This window comes from Musca vetustissima, unplaced genomic scaffold, assembly GCF_032173495.1.
Source record: "Musca vetustissima isolate MV318-11 ecotype Yass unplaced genomic scaffold, APGP_CSIRO_Mvet_v1 utg170000, whole genome shotgun sequence".
In the NCBI taxonomy this organism is placed as follows: Eukaryota; Metazoa; Arthropoda; class Insecta; order Diptera; family Muscidae; genus Musca; species Musca vetustissima.
In genome coordinates, this window is record NW_026883346.1 from 1 (window position 1) to 20,070 (window position 20,070).

At 32.5% G+C, this 20,070-nt stretch overlaps 1 protein-coding gene across 3 annotated transcripts; it reads right to left on the minus strand.

The window, feature by feature from the left end:
* Window positions 1–226: 226 nt before the first annotated feature.
* On the minus strand, window positions 227–3,293 carry LOC133330210 (uncharacterized). Of its 3 annotated transcripts, none has more exons than XM_061538675.1 (2): window positions 1,031–3,293; window positions 227–964 (listed from the first exon to the last, which is right to left on the minus strand). In XM_061538675.1, exon 1 carries the CDS (start codon window positions 2,990–2,992, stop codon window positions 1,112–1,114), a length of 1,881 nt encoding a protein of 626 aa, XP_061394659.1. In that variant the 5' UTR covers window positions 2,993–3,293; the 3' UTR covers window positions 227–964; window positions 1,031–1,111. The 3 variants fall into 3 exon arrangements, with proteins under 3 accessions (XP_061394659.1, XP_061394657.1, XP_061394658.1); XM_061538673.1 differs by having other exon boundaries at window positions 227–702; window positions 763–3,293; XM_061538674.1 differs by having other exon boundaries at window positions 227–492; window positions 552–3,293.
* Between the last annotated feature and the right edge of the window lie 16,777 nt (window positions 3,294–20,070).

A 20,070-nucleotide genomic window follows, 5' to 3' on the forward strand; every position in this document is an offset into this window, starting at 1 on the left:
ACCATTAGTCCTTTCGAGATCATATGGAGGCATTCGAACCAAATAGTCATTTGAGATTTTTAGGAAAATGCTTGTAATAGAATAAGTATTTAACAACGTTACATTTTTAACGCAGTTATTAAGTAACAAAAACAAAAGTAAAGCACAGTTCAATCTACACACAATATATTTAATTAATCTAAAACAGTCTGCGAATTTTAGGCAAGGTAATAAATTAAGAAATGGATTACATATATAGCTCACTTTTTTCAAGGCTGGCCAAACCTTGTCTTATTTTTAATAAAACTGAATAGTGTTAGAACTAGGATTTTAAAATTATATAGTATAACATAAAAACATTCAGTTAAATTTGTGGTTCTTCATCATTTTCATCTTGTTCCTTTTCTTCGGTGCGCCTGCTTCGTTTGTTGATCTTAAAATACTTTTTCTTTTGGCGTTGGAACGCTGCTCGTAAAGTCTTGTCAGGTAATTTATTAAATGTTGATATAACTTCTGTTTTATAAACTATATTTTAGCATTACTTATTTGAAACAAAAACAAACACGTTTTACCTATTATGGCGGCAAGTACATTACCAAAATCTCGTAGACCTTTTTTCCCGAAAGTTCCGTCAACATTAAAATCCATAATAATATTTCTTCCAAATACTTTATGCAAATTACGTTCAGCGTTACCTGCAATGAGATTTTTCATTTGTCGAGTCTGCAATTGTAAAAATTGTTTTAGTTATGAATTTGTTATTCCCAAAACGCAGATACGTACATATAGATCTGCTTGTGTTGCGAGAATTCGATCAAATTCTCGAAGTTTTCTTCCGATTCAATTGGAAAAATTGTCATAATATTGTCCACAAATGCGTTCTGAGAAATAACACGATCCAGTAAAACTTTATGCTCCGCCAAAATATCAATAATCGTGTCTAGTTTTCTGGCATTTTCTTGGCAGGAAGAACATTTTGCATTAGCTATCAAAAATATGAACTCAATTTTGTTATACTGTTAAAAATTTAGTGATAATCTTTGGAGATTACCTTGTGGAGCAAAATATTTCATTTTTCCTTTGGAAGGGTTGGCATTTTCGTTCGACATGTTTATGTGCGGGAGTTGTGTACTTAGGAGGTAAAAATTTGTGCTTGATATTTCTCTGGAAAGCAGGAATGTAAAATGGGCACGATTACAAAATCAGAATCAATTGGCAAGCATACAAATTTGAACTGAATGTCTTTAATACAAAATGTCTCTTTTTCCCCTAGAGTCAGATTCGTTTTGAAAATACCAATCTCACAAGAATTCACCGGTTCTTCGTAGAAACTTTCTAATGCCAAAATTCGACTGCCTTCAATATATATTTCGCCCTTTTTCTTTATATTATCAATTTTTATTGGAATGCATGAATTCACCGCGCAAATATTATCTGGTTCTTTGCAGGATATGTAGCAATCATTTACAAAAGCTCCAACGATAACACCTTTTTCATATTTTAACCCATCCTGAATAGTGTTGACAATCATGCAATTTTTTTCCTTTTGAATAATTTGTTGAAAGATATGTGATGGTTTTCGAACATGTTTTTTCAGTGTTTGCAGTTTATTTTCAAATGCATATGCAGAAAACGAAATAAGGGGACCATACTTTTCTGCGCAAGAAGCCAAATGAAGCAGATTATGAACGTTAAAAGAAATGCTGTTCGAACCAAATACAGTTGAGAAGTTCTCGACAAATAATTGAAGCAAATTATTAGCTTGAACAATATTTTGATCCATATGTCGTGCATTGTTAAGAAGTCGATAAGCACAATGTAAAGTTAAAAATTCATAATAAATATCTTCGTGTACATTATTATAAAGAGCAATAATTCCTGTATAAGCAAGGAACTGGTGAAATTCAGTCGCTTTCCAATGACAAAGATCATCTAAAGGCCTGGGTTTTCTTGGGAATTCCCTTGGAATGTATTTTTTAAATTTCACCAATTCAGAAGATATTTTTGAAATATTTTGTTTTGAGGTTTTCTTTTCAGTTTTATTATGCATTATTCTGGTTAGCATTTTTTTGGTGACTCCGAGGTCAATGAGATGCATGCTATCTAAAGGAGTCTGATTTATCATACCAAATCCAATTTCTTCGAGAGGAGTTTTTTCTTCTTTGAACATTTGGGAATGGTGGCATGGATACTTTCGCACAGCAAAGTCCTCATCGGAGATTAGGGAACCACTCTCGCTACTATAAGTCAAGACATTGTTTACCTTCTTCGCAATTTGAGTACACTTGGTGCAGCCATGTGTTGATGTATGTCCAGGAACTCCACAAACGAAAGCTTTTGCTGGTGCGTCACATATTAAGCAACGAAACTTCAATTTTAAATGTTTTTGTTGTATGATAAACTGACCTTTTAGTAGAATCACTTCATCAATGAAGTCTTTCAAATACACATTCACACTACCCGGCTTGGTGTTTCCCAAGTATAATCCAACAACAAACGGTTTTGTTTTCTCCTGAATATTAACGATTCTGCAAAGGATTGGCCACAATTGCACACGAGAGCTTTTGAACAGTGGAATTCCATCGATATTTATATCTAGTTCGACTTCCTCATACTTTTCCAAAATGTGACCAACTTTTCGTAGTTGTTTTTCTATGCCAATATGACAATAAATTCCAGGGGCAACATTTCTCGTTAACATATTTTTTGCTCTGCCCACCAAAGTCTCTCTAGTGAGCGGAACATCTAGACCTTCTTCCTTTAATATTGATAAAAGACTTTCCAAACATTTCTTTGAAGGATTCGTTTCCATGCACCACTTTTTAAGTTTGTCCCGCAACATTAATTTCGGAACTGCAAAATCTTCCATTCCATTTTCCACGAAATCATTTATAAAATCTCCACCGTTTGACACAAATTCACTTTCACTATTTTCTTGTTCACATTGCAAACTTCTGTTTTTATACAATATTTTTTGTTTTTTAATTAATCTTTTATAATTTCTTTTACTCATTTTGTTTATATATTTAATAAATAATCACCTTTTTAACAATAAAACACACAAAACAAATTAATTGCCGATAAAAACGCGTTGTTTCGATGCGATCTACAAAAAAATTACATAAAAATGTGTATATATTCAATATGTTTTAATGACAATAAAAGAAAAGCCAACTGTCGACATTGTCAGTAGAAATACACTACAATCAGTGTCCCAAACCAAACTCTACTCGTAAATTGTTGAAATTTGAACTAGTACAATTGTCTGTAGAAATAAAGTGGTAATATAAGATACACATGGATCTTTGCTCGCAGCAGGGTAAAAAAACTCTAATCATACACACACACATATTGTGAGTAATGATGAAAGGGGGGACTCCACTGAATGAATGAACCTACAAGAAGAGACAATAGAGAAATGGGGTGTGTAAATTTTCTTCGCTAGGATTTAATAGAGAGTTTAGTTGATTAAAGGATAACATTTTTCTATTTCACTTTTGGGAGGGAAATGAATAAATTTCTAATATTTTGTTTGGGGGGGAATGTTAAGAAATTTGCAAAATGGAATTTCCTGTAAGATAATAAAATAAAAAAAAAAGAATTTGCAAATTTTCTCAATAATGATAGAAATTTATGGTGTAAATTAGGCCACATTTTTTAAGGTGTAGCCGAAATATTTGAGATAATATAGTATAAGGAAATAAATGACAAATTTATATATGTACATAGATTGAGATATTAAAATTGGGTATTATAATTGAAATATTAAAGAATACTTTTAGGACAAAACAAAATTAAGGCCTGGATTTTTTAGAATAGTTTTTTCGAGCCATAAACGAGGCTTGGATTCTTTAAAGACAACATTTTTGAACACCAAACAAGGCGTGGATTCTTTGAAGACAAAAGGTGTGGATTTTTTAGAGTATTTTTTGAGCCATAAACGATGCGTGGATTCTTTAAAGACAACATTTTTGAATACCAAACAAGGCAAAATTTTTGAAGACAAAATTTTTGAACACCACACAAAGCCTGGTTTTTTAAACGATTTTTTTAATCATTTAATGAGACTTGGATTGTTTAAAGATTTTTTAAGACATTTAACCAGACACAGTTTTTAGATTTGTCCATAGAATATTTTTTCAAGGACATAGGCTTGGGTTTCTGTTAAATCATTTTAAGCTATACCAAGGAAGCAATTGTAGGTGCGTGGATTAATTATCCATCGCTACAACAAAAATCTGCTTTGAAAAGGACTGTTTCTAGAAAGAAGACAAATGTCGAATCTTGAATTTAATTCGCATATGCAAGTTTCGCATCAGGGCAGAATAAATACAAGTTAACAACATACGATCTTTATAAAGCCACATACCCTAATATGCCTGATGAGCCGCTTAACCAACGGCGAAACGCGTCGCATAATTGGGGGTACGTAGGTTCTTCTCCTGGCTTTTCTTTTCATTGCAAAACTTAGATCATTAAGCTCGACTCGAAAGAGTATAAAGTCGTGGATTTTTTAAAGAATATATTTGTTAAGGACATCAACACAAGGCCTGGATTTTTTTAAGATTTTTTAAGCCATTTTGTATTGTTTATAGAATATTTTTCAAGGACATCAACACAGGTTTTGGATTTGTTCATAAGCTTGGATTTCTGTTAAGTATTTTTAAGCTTTTTTTTAAAGATTTTTTTTATTGAGTGGATTTTTTAAATACATTTTTTGAGCCACCTAAAAATTTGTGGATTTTTTAAAGAATATTTTTGTTAAGGATATCAACACAAGGCTTGAATTTTTTTTTAATTTTTTGAGCCTCTTAACAAGACATGGATTTTTTATAGAATATTTTTTCAGGGTCATAAATGTGTTGATTATAGCTTAAAGAATTTTTTTAAGCAATATAAATAGGCGACGGTTTTTATAGAATAGTTTTCAATGGCATCTTCGTAAGGCTTTGATTTTTATAGAATTTTTGTAAGGGCATCAATGCAAAGTTTGGATCATTTTAAGAACTTTTCGGAGCAACTCATAAAGGCGTAGATTTTTTATATAATATTTTTCAAGGCGTAGATTTTAAAGGACATCAGCACAAGGTGTTGATTTTTTGTAGCTTCTGAATTTTATAATGAATATATTTTGAGGACCCATATAGGGCGTAGCTTTTTTAAGGAACTTTTTTTTTTTGAGGACCAAAATAATGAGTATAATTTTTAAAGAATATTCTTTGAGGACCAAAATAAAGAATGGATTTTTAAAGAATATTTTCTGGGTATCAAAATAACGCGTAGATTTTTAAGGAATATTCTTTTGAAGATCGAAATAAGGAGTGAATTGTTAAAGAGTATTTTTTTGGAGGACCAAAATAAGGATTCGAACTTTTAAAGAAAATCATGGATTTTTTAAAGAATATTTTCTGAGGATCAAAATAAGGGATAATAGCATATTTTTTGAGCCACTTCACAGATAGATTTTATAAAAGACTAAAATAAGGCGTAGAATTTTTAAAGAATATACATTGAGGACCAAAATAAAAGAATAAATTTTTAATGATTTTTTTTCTGATTATCAAAATAATGCACAGATTTTGTAAATAATATTTTTGGAAGACCGAAAAAACTGTGGATCTTTAAAGCATATATTCTTTGAGCCACTTAACAGATAGATTTTTTAAAAAATAAAAAATTAAAGAATCTTTTTCAAAGGCCAAGTAAGGAGGATTTCCCAAATTTCGGTCTATTTGTGATATTTTGATTTCGGATTGGGTAGGAAATCTCGCTCACAAAAATTATTAACATTGCCTCATATTTCATATTTCGGAGAAAGCCCCCATACAAAAGTTCCCATCAAAATTCGGCATTGTAGAGATTTTCAACCGATTTCAACCGAGATTTTTGATGGACCTAGTCGCATTTCGAAGCGAAGTGACAATATTAAAGAATTTCGAAGTAGCTGTTATTCGACACTCCGGGGCCTTAGGGGGTAAATAACTTGTTCACAGAATATATGTGTTTATGTTTTTACATAGCCTATATAATATAAAGGTTATAAAGGTTACATGTCGTCATATTCGATATATTTAAGGTCCTGGCTCAAATTTCTAGTCTAAATATTTATAGTTTGTTGTTTCGTTTATACCGAACATATATTTACACTGACAAAGCCCCAATATAAAATCCCAATTTTGAGTGTCCACCTTATGGTGGAGGGATTACAAAGCTTGGCTTGGCCAAGATTTAGGATTTGTCGGGATTTTCAACCGAATTTTAACCCTTTCAGTGATTTTTTGGAATATATTCGACATCTAAAATTACTCCGTTTCTTTGCGATTTTTCGGATATCCTATGTACCGTTACAATTGATGTTTTTGTTTTTGCTGAAAGACAGACAAAACTGTCCGAGGGTTAAAAATTAAAATTGCCTTTTTTCTAAGCACTGTGCCTTTATATGATTTTAAATACAAAATTTTAGATTTTTATTCCGACAAAAATTGTTTTTGACAGCGAAAGGGTTAAATATTGGTATATGCCTCATTTAAACATCCAGCCCCTTTATACGATTGATAGACCAATCAAATTGTGACTATATTTTAGCATTAAGTTACTAAAGCTTCCGGGACCATAGATGATAAACAACTTGTTTATGGAGCATATAAGTCCATATTTTTACGTAGACGCCATATAAAAGTTATACGTAATATTCAGCATATTTGATGTCCTCGCTCAATTCCCGAGCCTGAGTTTTTGAGGTTTGGTGTTTCGTTTACTACTGACATCAATTTACACTGGCAAAGCCCAGAAATAAAATCCTAGTTTTGACGGTCCATCTTATCGGGGAGGGGTTACAAAGCTTGGTTTTTTCGAGTTGAAAATCGATTTTCGCCTTTACAGCTTTGTGAATTCACGTTGCCTTAAGTAAATATTTTCAAGCTGTGGTAATCTCCTTCCTAGTCACAATCGATAGTGTGTAAATAGATCACAAACAAATAACTCCAAATAAATATTTCAATATTTTACACGAATCGTCATTAAATGAACCACTTGAATTTCAAATTGAAATTTTAGATACTTATTCTTCTTCTTCACTTGCAAAAATCCAACCGGTGTTTTTTTATTTGTTTTTAATTTCAAAACACTCTAAGACTCATTGAGGTCTCCTTTTATAGTTTTTTTTTTGTTTCGTTATAATTGATATTTTAAAAAGTAGAATAGAAAAAAAACCTCAACAACCTTGAATTTCCTTCCTTTTCGAAAAAACCAAAACGTAAATAACAAACTGTCACACTTATTATTAGTTGTATTGTCTTATCTGTAGACCTCGGATTTTTGCATATTTTTTATGCTTTATCCGATTGGACTCAAATTTTGTATTTAGGCGTTTCATGCTTTAATTGATCGATATTTGGGGTCATGTCAAAAATATGCAAAAAATATGCAAAAAATATGCAAAATATATGCAAAAAATATGCAAAATATATGCAAAAAATATGCAAAATATGCAAAAAATATGCAAAATATGCAAAAAATATGCAAAATATGCAAAAAATATGCAAAATATGCAAAAATATGCAAAATATGCAAAGTCGATAAATGCGATAAATATATGCAAAAAATATACAAAATATGCAAAAATATGCCAAATTTGCAAAAATATGCAAAATATGCAAAAATATGCAAAATATATGCAAACATATGCAAAATATGCAAAAATATGCAAACATATGCAAAATATGCAAAAATATGCAAACATATGCAAACATATGCAAAATATATGCAAAATATGCAAAAATATGCAAAATATGCAAAAATATGCAAAATATATGCAAAAATATGCAAAATATGCAAAATATGCCAAATATGCAAAAATATGCAAAATATGCAAACATATGCAAAATATATGCAAAATATGCAAAAATATGCAAAATATGCAAAAATATGCAAAATATATGCAAAAATATGCAAAATATGCAAAATATGCCAAATTTGCAAAAATATGCAAAATATGCAAAAATATGCAAAAATATGCAAACATATGCAAAATATGCAAAATATATGCAAAATATGCAAAAATATGCAAAATATATGCAAAAATATGCAAAATATGCAAAATATGCAAAAATATGCAAACATATGCAAAATATGCAAAAATATGCAAAATATGCAAAAATATGCAAAATATGCAAAAATATGCAAACATATGCAAAATATGCAAAAATATGCAAAATATGCAAAATATATGCAAAATATGCAAAAATATGCAAAATATGCAAAAATATGCAAAATATGCAAAATATATGCAAAATATGCAAAAATATGCAAAATATGCAAAAATATGCAAAATATGTGCAAATATGAGCAACATATTTCACATATACAATCATTTTAATCAAAAAAAAAAAAAGATTTTTCATGGTAGTTTTCGAATTTGTGTCCTTTTTTTATTTTTAACCTATAGAAATCTAATTTTGTATGTATGCGTTTCATGGTTCAACTGTTAGATTTTTGGGGCATTATAAAAAATTTGCTAAATATATGTATAAAACATGCAAACATATATAACCGTTTTATGGCGATATACTAAAACGTGGACCGATATATCCCATTTCCAATAACAAACATCCTAGGAGTAATAATATATGTACAACATTTCAAAGTTCTATCTTTAATATTGCGACCTATCATACCGTGCATATATTTTGCATATGTTTGCATATTTTTGCATATTTTGCATATTTTTGCATATTTTTGCATATTTTTGCATATTTTTGCATATTTTTGCATATTTTGCATATATTTTGCATATTTTGCATATATTTTGCATATTTTGCATATTTTTGCATATTTTGCATATGTTTGCATATTTTTGCATATTTTGCATATATTTTGCATATTTTTGCATATTTTGCATATATTTTGCATATTTTTGCATATTTTTGCATATTTTTGCATATTTTGTATATTTTGCATATTTTTGCATATGTTTGCATATATTTTGCATATTTTGTATATTTTGCACATTTTTGCATATTTTTGCATATTTTTGCATATTTGTGCATATTTGTGCATATTTTGCATATATTTTGCATATTTTGCATATGTTTGCGTATTTTGCATATTTTTGCATATTTTGCATATATTTTGCATATCGACAATGCATATTTTGTATATTTTTTGCATATATTTATCGCATATCGACCTAGCATACCGTGCATATTTTGCATATTTTTGCATATTTTAGCATATATTTTGCATATTTTGCCTATATTTTGCATATATTTTGCATATTTATTGCATATCGACCTAGCATATTTTGCATATTTTTTGCATATTTTGCATATATTTTGCATATTTTGCATATTTTTGGCATATTTTGCATATTTTTTGCATATTTTGCATATTTTTTGCATATTTTGCATATTTTTTGCATATTTTGCATATTTTTTGCATATTTTGCATATTTTTTGCATATCTCGTGCATATGCAAAATATGCAAATATGCAAAAAATTAAAAAATATGAACCCTTCAAATAATTCTAAATCCTTTGAAACGAATTTGTGTCCAATCAGAATTTCGATATCTTCATTATTAAAAAATATGCAAATATGCAAAATCCGAGGTCTACTTATCTGTCAGTTGTAAATTTATGAAGACACTTCTAGTGGCGGTGACGGTGGTGTTGATCCCCCAACCTCGGTTTGTATAGCCTGGAGGTGTGTGCTGCTATCTTTTGAACTTCTATTGTATTTTCTGTTGCTTCAGTCTTCTGCCGTCCTATTCTTCTTCTTTCATTCCTCATTTAAATGCAAACAGTTTTGTGTTTTGTTAAATAACAACATTTTTTTGTTTGTTTTCGAAACACTTGTCCTTTAAGTTTTTTTGTTTTATTTTTGCACTTGAATTGATAAAAACAAAACAAGTTTGAAAAAAATATATATGAAGAAGATTTGCTTGGCATTTATTGCAAAAAAAAAAAAATAAATAAATAAAAAATAGATGGAATCAAGGTGTGGGAAATGTTAGTCATAGATATGCCTTTTCTAATGGCTCGACGAATCGGTTCCTAATAGTCAGAGGTTAGTGTTTTGGGATTGAAAATTGAACATTATCTAAATCCTTACAAATAACTCATTTAAAGAATTTTTTTGAACCACTTAACAAGGCTTAGATTTTTTAAAGAATATTTTTTGAGGACAACAACACAAAGCCTGGAGCAACTTAACAAGGCGTAGTTTTTTAAAGAATTTTTTTCAAGGACTTCAACCCAAGGCCTCAATTGATTTAAAGAATTTTTGAGCCACTTAACAATGCTTGGATTTTTTAAAGATTTTTTTGAGTCAATTAACAAGACTTGGATTTTTGTAAAGATTTTTTGAGCCACTTAAGAAGTCTTCGATTTTTTAGAGAATATTTTATCAAGGATTGGATTTTTTAAAGAATTTTTTTTGAACCATTTAATAAAGCTTAGATTTTTTAAAGAATATTTTTTTAAGGACATTAACACAAAGCCTGTTTTTAAAGATTTTTTAAGCCATTTAACAATGCTTCGATTTTTTGAAGATTTTTTTAAGCTAATTAACAAAGTTTGTTTTTTTAACGATTTTTTGAGTCACTTTTTAGAGAATATTTTTTCAAGGATTGGATTTTTTAAAGATTTTTTTTTTGAACCACTCAACGAGACTTAGATTTTTTGAAAGAAAAAAAGTTATTCGTGATGGAGTTCAAGCGTGATAATGGTATTTCTTTATATTTGGCGGGAAACCCACAAGTGGCTATCGTTAGAGCACTCCAGCATTTAGATGTGGATGAATCTTTTGTGTCTCGTACCATCGCTCGTTACCGTGATACTGGTAGTGTAGCCTGACGTCAAGGAAGTGGACAGAAAAAAAAAAACAGCAACATCAGCAGAAATGGTTCGAAAAGTAAAGAAGCGACGTGATCGAAACCCGCATCGCTGTAGCCGAAAAATAGCTAAATGAGCTGAACATATCACAATATTCCATTCGGCAAATATTGAAAAATGAGCTAGGGGTAAAGCCATTGAAATTCCAAAAATTGCAAGAACTTACACCGCAACAGAAAGAAAATAGACTCAAAAGAGGTGCTTCGCTTGGCCGAAAGTGGTGAATTTGGTTTCCCCGATTCTCATTCGTTGTCCAGCAGTTTGTAAACAAACAAAATGATCGTCGTGTTTACTTACCAAAGAGGTCAGCTGAAAATGTACAGCTTCGATTGGCCACCAGGACTCAAGCATAAACAGCCGATGGTCGCTCTCCGCTCGTATTAATCGACCATGAGAATGAGAACAAATTCCGAATATTATCGCGAAAATATTCTGGAGGGTGTATTAAAGACTTGGGCAAGCAAACATTTTGGCCGTAGACCTTGAACATTCCAACAGGACTAAGCACCAAAATGAGGTTCCTCGCTTCATTTCCAGTGCATAATGGCCACCAAAATCTCCGGATACCAATCCGTTGTACTATTGTTTCTGGAGTATTTTGGATAGGCACTAAAAATACCAAAGTGTCGATCACCTCAAGCCAGCCCTTCACCGAGAATGGGCCAAAATACCGCAGAGCAACATTCGGGCAGCGTATGGCGGTTTCATTGGCCGTTTGAAGGTCATAATTCGTGCCAAAGGTGACCAATTCGAACAAATCTAAACATATTCTAAAATTTGATGCTATTTCCGAAATTTTTTGGTTTCATTCAATATAATTAAAAATGTAAAAATTATTGCGTTTGAATTTGTTGAAGTTTATCAACAAATTTCTGAATACCAGATTTTCCGATTTTCTCTGAGTGGTAGTGGGCAAGTTTGTAGTTGTTAAGTTCCACAGTTGATCCAAGTCTATTAGAAGTCTTGCACGTCAATACTTTTGGCTTGGCATCTCACCATTTAACGCCAGACCCATTTTGAAAGACTCCTTCTCAATTTTTTTGAAGGTGGCCGTTACCGGTCGCAATGTTCGACCCATTATGTCGATGTGACTTAAACGAGTTTGGTGTACAGAGTACTCTTTCTGCTTACGTTTGCATCTTGTATGACCTTTTCCAGCGGGATATAAAATAACTAAAACGACTGGCGGATTCCTTGTCTGGACTCTTCATCGGTATTGAAGGTCTTTGAGGGGCCTTTTCCGATGTTAACTGCAGATCTGCATTCCATATCATACATATATACAATAGTTTTGACTTACCTCCACAAAAAAAAGCATTTGCAGTTATTTCTGTGCAGGAAAGTCAAATGTGCAGATATCTTATATCTCTTACCTGCCTCACCGTGAATGTAAGTGAAATCACTGTAAAAAATGGGACAATGTTACATTTTCTGGAACACGATTAGCACTAAGTATGTAATAATACAAAAAAGCGACTTTTTCTTAATTTAATATTCCCTGTGCAGCTAAATGCAAAAAATGTGAGTTTAGAGAGAAAAAAGTGCTAATTACCTGAGCTGCCATCTTAAATGTGCTGGTATAAATTGTGCGCTCAAATGAAATATTTGCGAGGGAATCTGAAAAAAATAACAAAGAAATTCCGACTATTTCTTAATCTAATATTCCCTGTGCAGCTAAATGCAAAAAATTTAAGTAAGTGAAAAAAACTGTAAATATTTTGAGTTATCTTTTTAAATATGCTGGAATGAATTGTGCTCTTAAATGAAAGTTTTGAAAGGGAATCTGAGAAAAAGCACCCATGAAGGGTATTTTGGGCAGCTAAATCCAAAGTGCAGTTATATATAAGGCAGCTAAATGAAAATTACTGTACTATCTAATTTACCAGTTATATGATATTTGCAATTTGTCACAGTTTCCCAAATAAATGAATGGGTATTTTAGGCAGCTAAACCCAAAGTGCAGTTAGGTGTAAGGCAGCTAAATCAAAATTACTGTACTCCATTGTATGACATTTGCAATTTGTCACATTTTCCCAAATAAAGAAAAAAAAACATCACAATTGTCATCACATTTTTATGTTTTCCTTATGTTCCGCAACAATATTTGCTGGCTGGTCTGAATATGGCGATGATGGTGGTGTGAAAAAAAACGAAGTTAATCTGATTTTCCCATATGACCGTTTAATAAACATTTGAACCATTTTACAATTCCGCATCTACTGCATCTGGACTATGGTAGTTTAAAAAAAAGTTCGAACTTTTTTCCCCTCTTGTTTTCTGTAGCTTTGGAAAAATTATTGCATTTCCCTATTGGATTTATTGCCATTATCTTCTTTGAGCGATGGCTGGAGCTGCTGCTGCAGCTGCAGGGACCAGTTGTTGCTGTTATATAACCCAGCCAACTTTTGATGTCATCATCTCCCCATCGTCTGTGGCCTGCCGTTCGCAATGCAACAACGCAAAATTAAATAACATCAGAAAAAAAGCGAGAAAATTATAAATGAAAAAATAACTCGCTTGCTGCGAATATCAAATACGCCATACAACAATATTTCCTGTTTCATATCAGCAACAACCAGAAAAAAGAAAACAAAGTGAGACCAAAAAGAAAAACAAAACCGGAAAAATAGAAAAACAAGAAGCCTACAAAAAGTAACAATCCCGACTCGTGTGACGTTTGTTTGGTTTGATGGTTCGTTGGTGGCTGGTTCGTCTGGTCTGGTTACTGAGATTATTGTGGTCTGGTCTAGTCTAGCATTGATATGCAAATCTAAAGACTCGTCCCTTGTGAAAGATATACTACAAATATGAACACATAAACTTCCAGTGCTGTTATTGCAACCTCCTATTGTTAGCGTTACAATTGGAATCCATACTAACCTGCGTCCGTTATGCTGCCAGAAGAACATAATTAACGACTAATTGTTTAACTGCTATCCAAGCAAATCGTGCTGCAATGCTAGTCAGATGCTTCAGAAGACTATATAATACCAATTTTTTGAGATTTACTGCTATTAGATTTGTCTTTACGAACCGGGAAGTCAAATCTGCCCACAAGTTAATCTTTGGTACTTTTTCTCATATTCCCTCTCAAATATTTCGTTTAAGAGCACTATTCCTACCTGCACATTTAAGATATTGCTTTATTGCAGGAGATACATGTATTAAAACAATATTCTTTCTGTTTCGTTATTAGATACTTAGCGTTGATTGCGTATTTCAGAAAATTGAACATTGTCGCATTTCTATGCAGTAAGATAACTTACGTGCACTTTGTGGCAGGTAAGGTATTTCAAATATCTGCACTTTTGACTTTCCTGCACAGACATAATTGCAAGCGTTGTTTGTGCAGGTAATTCAAAACTACTGTGACATCTATTAAATCCGATAGTTCTTCATAACCTACAATTTTTAGGAAATGTATTAGTGTTCGTAGATAAAATATTTTCTAAAGAAGGATGGAGTAGAAGTGGACGATGTAGACATACGAATGTCAATGTTTTGTCTTCGTGGATCCTATCTAAAAGATTATAATCGAAATTTGTAGAATGGATTTGATTTTATGGCAATGACCTTGGGCACACGAAATATAACGGGTGTTGCCCAATGGAGTCTACGATATCTTCGTAAAGCATCCAGGGTTGCACAGCTAGATCAGCAGATGGCTTCGTATAATAGCGAAGTCTCAGGTATAAGTGAAATGAGAATAAGGTATATGGATTGCACAAATAAGAATGGCATGATATAACCCCACCTGAAGAAAAATTCAACACTGAATAAATAGCAAGGACACCAACCACTGCAAAGCAGTTGGTGGGCCTAGGAAACGATAGATGGCAGCCCTCATAAACTAGCACAGGCTACAGTATACCTATTATTTGGAATAAAAATTATCTAACAAAACTGAAGCAAGTCAAAATTAAGAACAGCAGGATGGCAATGACGTGGGCACACGAAATAGGACGGATATTGCCCAATGGCAATGGCAATACGTACTCTTCGTAAAGCATCGAGGGTGGCATATCTAGATCAGCAGATGGCTTCGTATAATATCGAAGTCTCAGGTATAAGCGAAATGAGAATAAGGTTTGGATTGCACAAATAAGAATGGCGGGATATAACGCCACCTAAAGGAAATTTCAACACTGAATAACTAAGCAAGGATACCAACGACTGTCAAACGGTTGATGGACCTAGGCAACGATAGATGGCAGCCCCATAACCTAGGACAGGCTATAGTATACCTACTATTTGGAATAAAAACTAACTAACGAAACTGAAACAATGCAAAAGTAAGAAGAACAGGATCTAACGGCATTGACCTTGGGCACACGAAATAGGGCGGTAATTGCCCAATGGAGTCTACAAACTCTTCGTAAAGCATCGAGGGTGGCACAACTAGATCAGCAGATGGCTTCGTATAATATCGAAGTCTCTCGAAGTTTTTGGCTGCATGTTCCCAGAGGCTTCCATACGTGTACTTGTTACATCAAAATCTACCACTATTTCGTTTGCGCATATTTTCAAAAATTCGTTTCTGTCTAGTGTAGATGTAGTGCAAATTAAACCACTAACTACGAAGTTTGATAAACGGGGGATATCTTATCAATGTTTTCCAATCGGCTTTAAGTCATTTATTTTTGTTTTCATTGCTCTAAATCGTCCTTTTCGTTCAGCAGTTCCTTTGAGCCGTTCCAAATTTCAGAGCTCCTCCGACTTGTTTGTTAACAATTGTTTCTTACTCCGACGATCCTCACAATATTCAAACATGCATACATATATCAACAAGTGTGAAATGTCATGATGCAATACCTACATATTGACATTATCTACAAGAAATAGAGGTTATCTATGTTCACACCTAAGACGACAGCACTATCACTACCTTTCCCAACATACTAATGCTTATTGCGGGTCTTTGGAGAGTTTTTCTTTTATTTTATCGTTTAACCCATTTTGTTCTTATCAAAAATTAAAAAAAAAAAAAACTACAGCTAACTGTAACAACAACAGCTATGAAAGATGATATTCTTATTTAATGTAAGTCAGTGGGGCAAATAAAAAATGTATCAACAAAAACTAATACCAGATCGGAAAATATTGGAACAACTTTATATTTAGTTTCTCTGTATGTTTTTTGCTGTTTTACGTTTGATATTAACAATCAGCTGGAATTGAGAGATAGAGGAAAAAACTGCTGTTGCCGCAGTTGTGTGTTGGCTGACAGGCATATTTTTTTCAATGTGGTGGCGATTGCAAAAAATAAAGAACTAGTTTCGTATTATTCTTTGTAGCGCAGTGTATTAGGGTGAAAAGTCGAAATGATTTTATGTTAATGTGTAACTATAAATGTCGTGCATTTTTTTTGAGAAATTTCCTAGAAAAATCTCACAAAAAGAAGGTGTAGCAGGAGTCAAACACCGATGAACAAATTCAAAAAATGGAGAGAACATTTCCTAAAAATCAGTTACCCCAGAAACGCCCTTAAAAAAGCGAAATCTACAATAGCAGCCCAATGGAAAATACGCGGAGCATATTTAGTAAACCTCCCAGCTTCAACAAAATAAAGTAGGTAATAGAAAAAAAAAATGCTACAAAGTAAGAAAGCAACACGAGAACAGGGTTTAGCGGTTACCTCGACTTAATTAATAGAGACGGAGTAAATCAATAGGTTTAACAAAGCGGAAGCAGCATTCGGACGACTGCATGATATATGGACAAGCCCACATATATCCAGAAAACCCAACCTAAAAAAATAAATGTGTCCATAAAGAATTCGGCGATAGTTAAGTCGGCTTACGTAGGCAGTTCAAGAGGTGCATAGTGCCGGGTGGACCTATTCCACATGTGTTATGTATCGAGCCATCAATTCTTCAGGGTTCATACGACGGAGCTCATCACGCTCATTGGCCAATACCGTTGCCTCTGCTGGGAAGTTTGGTCTTACATCGGGTATTCGACCATCAGGTATGAAGCGAGCGACAGCAGTTGCGATGATTTTACGGAAATTTCTCTCAGCTATCGTGAAGTAATTAGTCGAAACGCATCACAGAAATGTTGGTAAAAATCGAATTGTTGGGACAATAGTAAAACCTGTGCACTAGGAGAATATTACTGCTCTTGTTGTTCTTAAGAATCGAACACTTCAGAATTTAATTACGCCGAATTTTGCATAAATACTTTGGTCTTGAAGATCATCAATAATGTCGTACCTTTTTGGTACATAAAATGCATGGACCTGATTGGGTACATGAAATGCATATACATGATCTGGATTTCCATCAAATAATCACTAGGAAATAATCACCAGCAACCCAACAGCAAACGAAATTGCCGGATCTGATGCTTGAAAACCCCAACAGTTACGGTTGAGAAGAGAGACTTTGTTGCGTTTTGTGATGGGGGGAGGTCTTTGGACCGAAGTTTTTCGATAAGTAGATGTCGGATCAACATTATTGGTGAATGGATTGTGCTATCGAGAGATGTTGATCGGAATTGGATGGTATAGATCTTGGCAACGTGTGCCACACAGGAAATTAAACCATTGAACGCATACGGGAAATTATCAATTATCATTCGAATAGGTGATTATAGGTGGTCACAGAGCCCTTGGGACTTCTTACTTTGAAGTCGCGTAAAATATAATATGTACCCCAAAATCACAGCGTCAAATCACGGTATTGAAGATTCAATTCTTGGAGCTATCGACATAGCTCCACGAATTGAATCGAATCTACGAAATTATTGTCTTGCCATTTCGTTCACTTAATTTGCGATAATGAACAAAACTCTGGCTAATTTACTTTTGGCGCCCAACGTGAGGTAATTACTTTGTTTACAATTGGCCAACGATGAGATAAAGTACCAGGGCCAATTAATATATTCAAAGATCGAATTTAAAATGCGGTATTTTTCTGGTAAGGGTTTTCCTCAGCCATCTAATCGAATTGCTTTACAAAATTTAGCAGAATCAGGTATTTTTTGGTTTATAAAATTCCATGACGACCATTTGTTTAAAAACAAATACATTTACTTTTATTATAACCGTTTTATGATATCAATTTAAAAAGTAGCCTTTAATTGACTGTAAATATTTTTAATTTAATTATTTGCCATGTTGTAATAGATCTCGTTTACATTTGATGCCCAAAAATAATGAAAAAATGATGAATTATTGGCGCCCAACGTGGCGAAAATCATAATTTACAATTGACCAACGAGGAGATAAGGTATACACCTAAATATCCAGTGTCGATTCACCTTTTTAAAGATAGAATTCGAAAGGCTCTATTTTTCTGGAAAGGTTTTCCTCAACCATCTGTAAGTTGTAATAGAAGTCGTTTGCATTTGGCGCCCAATGAGGGTCATTATATTAAATTATATTTTCAATATATAACAACAAAATTATTATCTTCTAATTTCGTTCACTTAATTTACAATAATGAAAACCTATGGTTTATTTACTTTTGGCGCCCAACGTGGGGAAATTAATAATTTACAATTGACCATTGTGGAGATAAGGTGTACGCCTAAATACTCAATGTCGATTAATATTTTTAAAGATAGAATTCGAAATGCTCTATTTTTTTGGAAAGGTTTTCTCTCAACCATCTGTAAGTTGTAATAGAACTCGTTTGCATTTTGGCGCCCAACGAGGGTCAATAGTTATTTTTTAATTTAAATTACAACATCAAAATTATTATTTTCTATTTTCGTTCACTTAATTTACAATTTCGATTCACATTTTTAAAGCTAGAAAGGCTCAATTTTTTTGGAAAGATTTTCCCTCAACCATCTGTAAGTAAGTAATAGAACTAGTTTGCATTTGGCGTCCAACGAGGGTCAAAATTTATTTTTTTAATTTAAATTACATTTTCAATATCTAGCTACCAAATTATTATCTTCTAATTTCGTTAACTTAATTTACAATAATGTTAAAAAAGTATGAATTATTTACTTTTGGCGCCCAACATGGGGAAATTACTTATTTACAATTGACCAAAGAGGAGATAACGTATACACCTAAATACCCAGTGTCGATTCACATTTTTAAAGATAGAATTCGAAAGGTTCTATTTTAAAGGGTTTCTCTCAACCTTCTGCAAGTTGTAATAGAATTCGTTTGCATTTGGCGCCCAACGAGGCTCAATAGTTAATTTTTAATTTAAATTACATTTTCCATATGTATCTACAAAATTACTGTCTTCTAATTTCGTTCACTTAATTTGCAATAATGAAAAAATTATGAATTATTTACTTTTGGCGCCCAACGTGGGGAAATTACTTATTTACAATTTACCAACAAGAAGATGAGGTGTGCGCCTAAATACGCAGTGTCGATTCATATTTTTAAAGATAGAATTCGAAAGCTTGTATTTTTCTGAACAGATTTTCCCTCAATTATCTGATCGGAATGCTTTACAAAATTTGTAGTTCGAATTATAGGGTTCAAAGAATAAATTGCATACACAATTTTAACATCCACCCTAATGTTCCTTTGAATGTGCTCTTGCATATTCAACATTCATTTGTGATCATGCCAAATTGTTTTTTTTTCTTCATTTTTTTAATATAGCCAACTTTTTGGATTGAAAGCCAGGTTGCCTGTTTGGCTGCATACATGGCTTTTGTTGCAGATGAATGATGTGGTCAGAGACTCTTTGATAGCGTGTAACCAACAACATATTTATTATTTTCTGTTGTTGTTACTCTTGCACATTTTTATGCGCATTTGTTTTTTTTTCTTCTTTTCACATATAACATTCATTTCTATTGATTACTCATTGACCAGTTTCGTTTCGCTGCTGTTGTTTTTTTGTTAAGTTCGGTGTGTTTGGCTCATTTTAACCACAACTTCAAATAACCCGTTTTTATTCGCTTTTTGTTGTTGTAGTTATTATATTTTATTAACCTCATATATATCGTCTTTATTACCAATATTTTTTCGTTTTTTGTTTTGATTTCGCTCCTTTTCAGTATTGAATTCTTTTCTTGGCATTATTGTATTACTGTTTTTATTTTTTTTTCGTTTTTTTTCAATAACTTATTGTTTGTCTTTAATATAAAATAAAATTTGATTCAATATGTGTGTCATGCGGCCAAATACCTCAGAGAGTTGTGAATTAATTGATCTACTTGCGAAATATGTCGCACTGTGATTTATTTTCGTTTTTTGATGGTCAATACAATATCGATATTG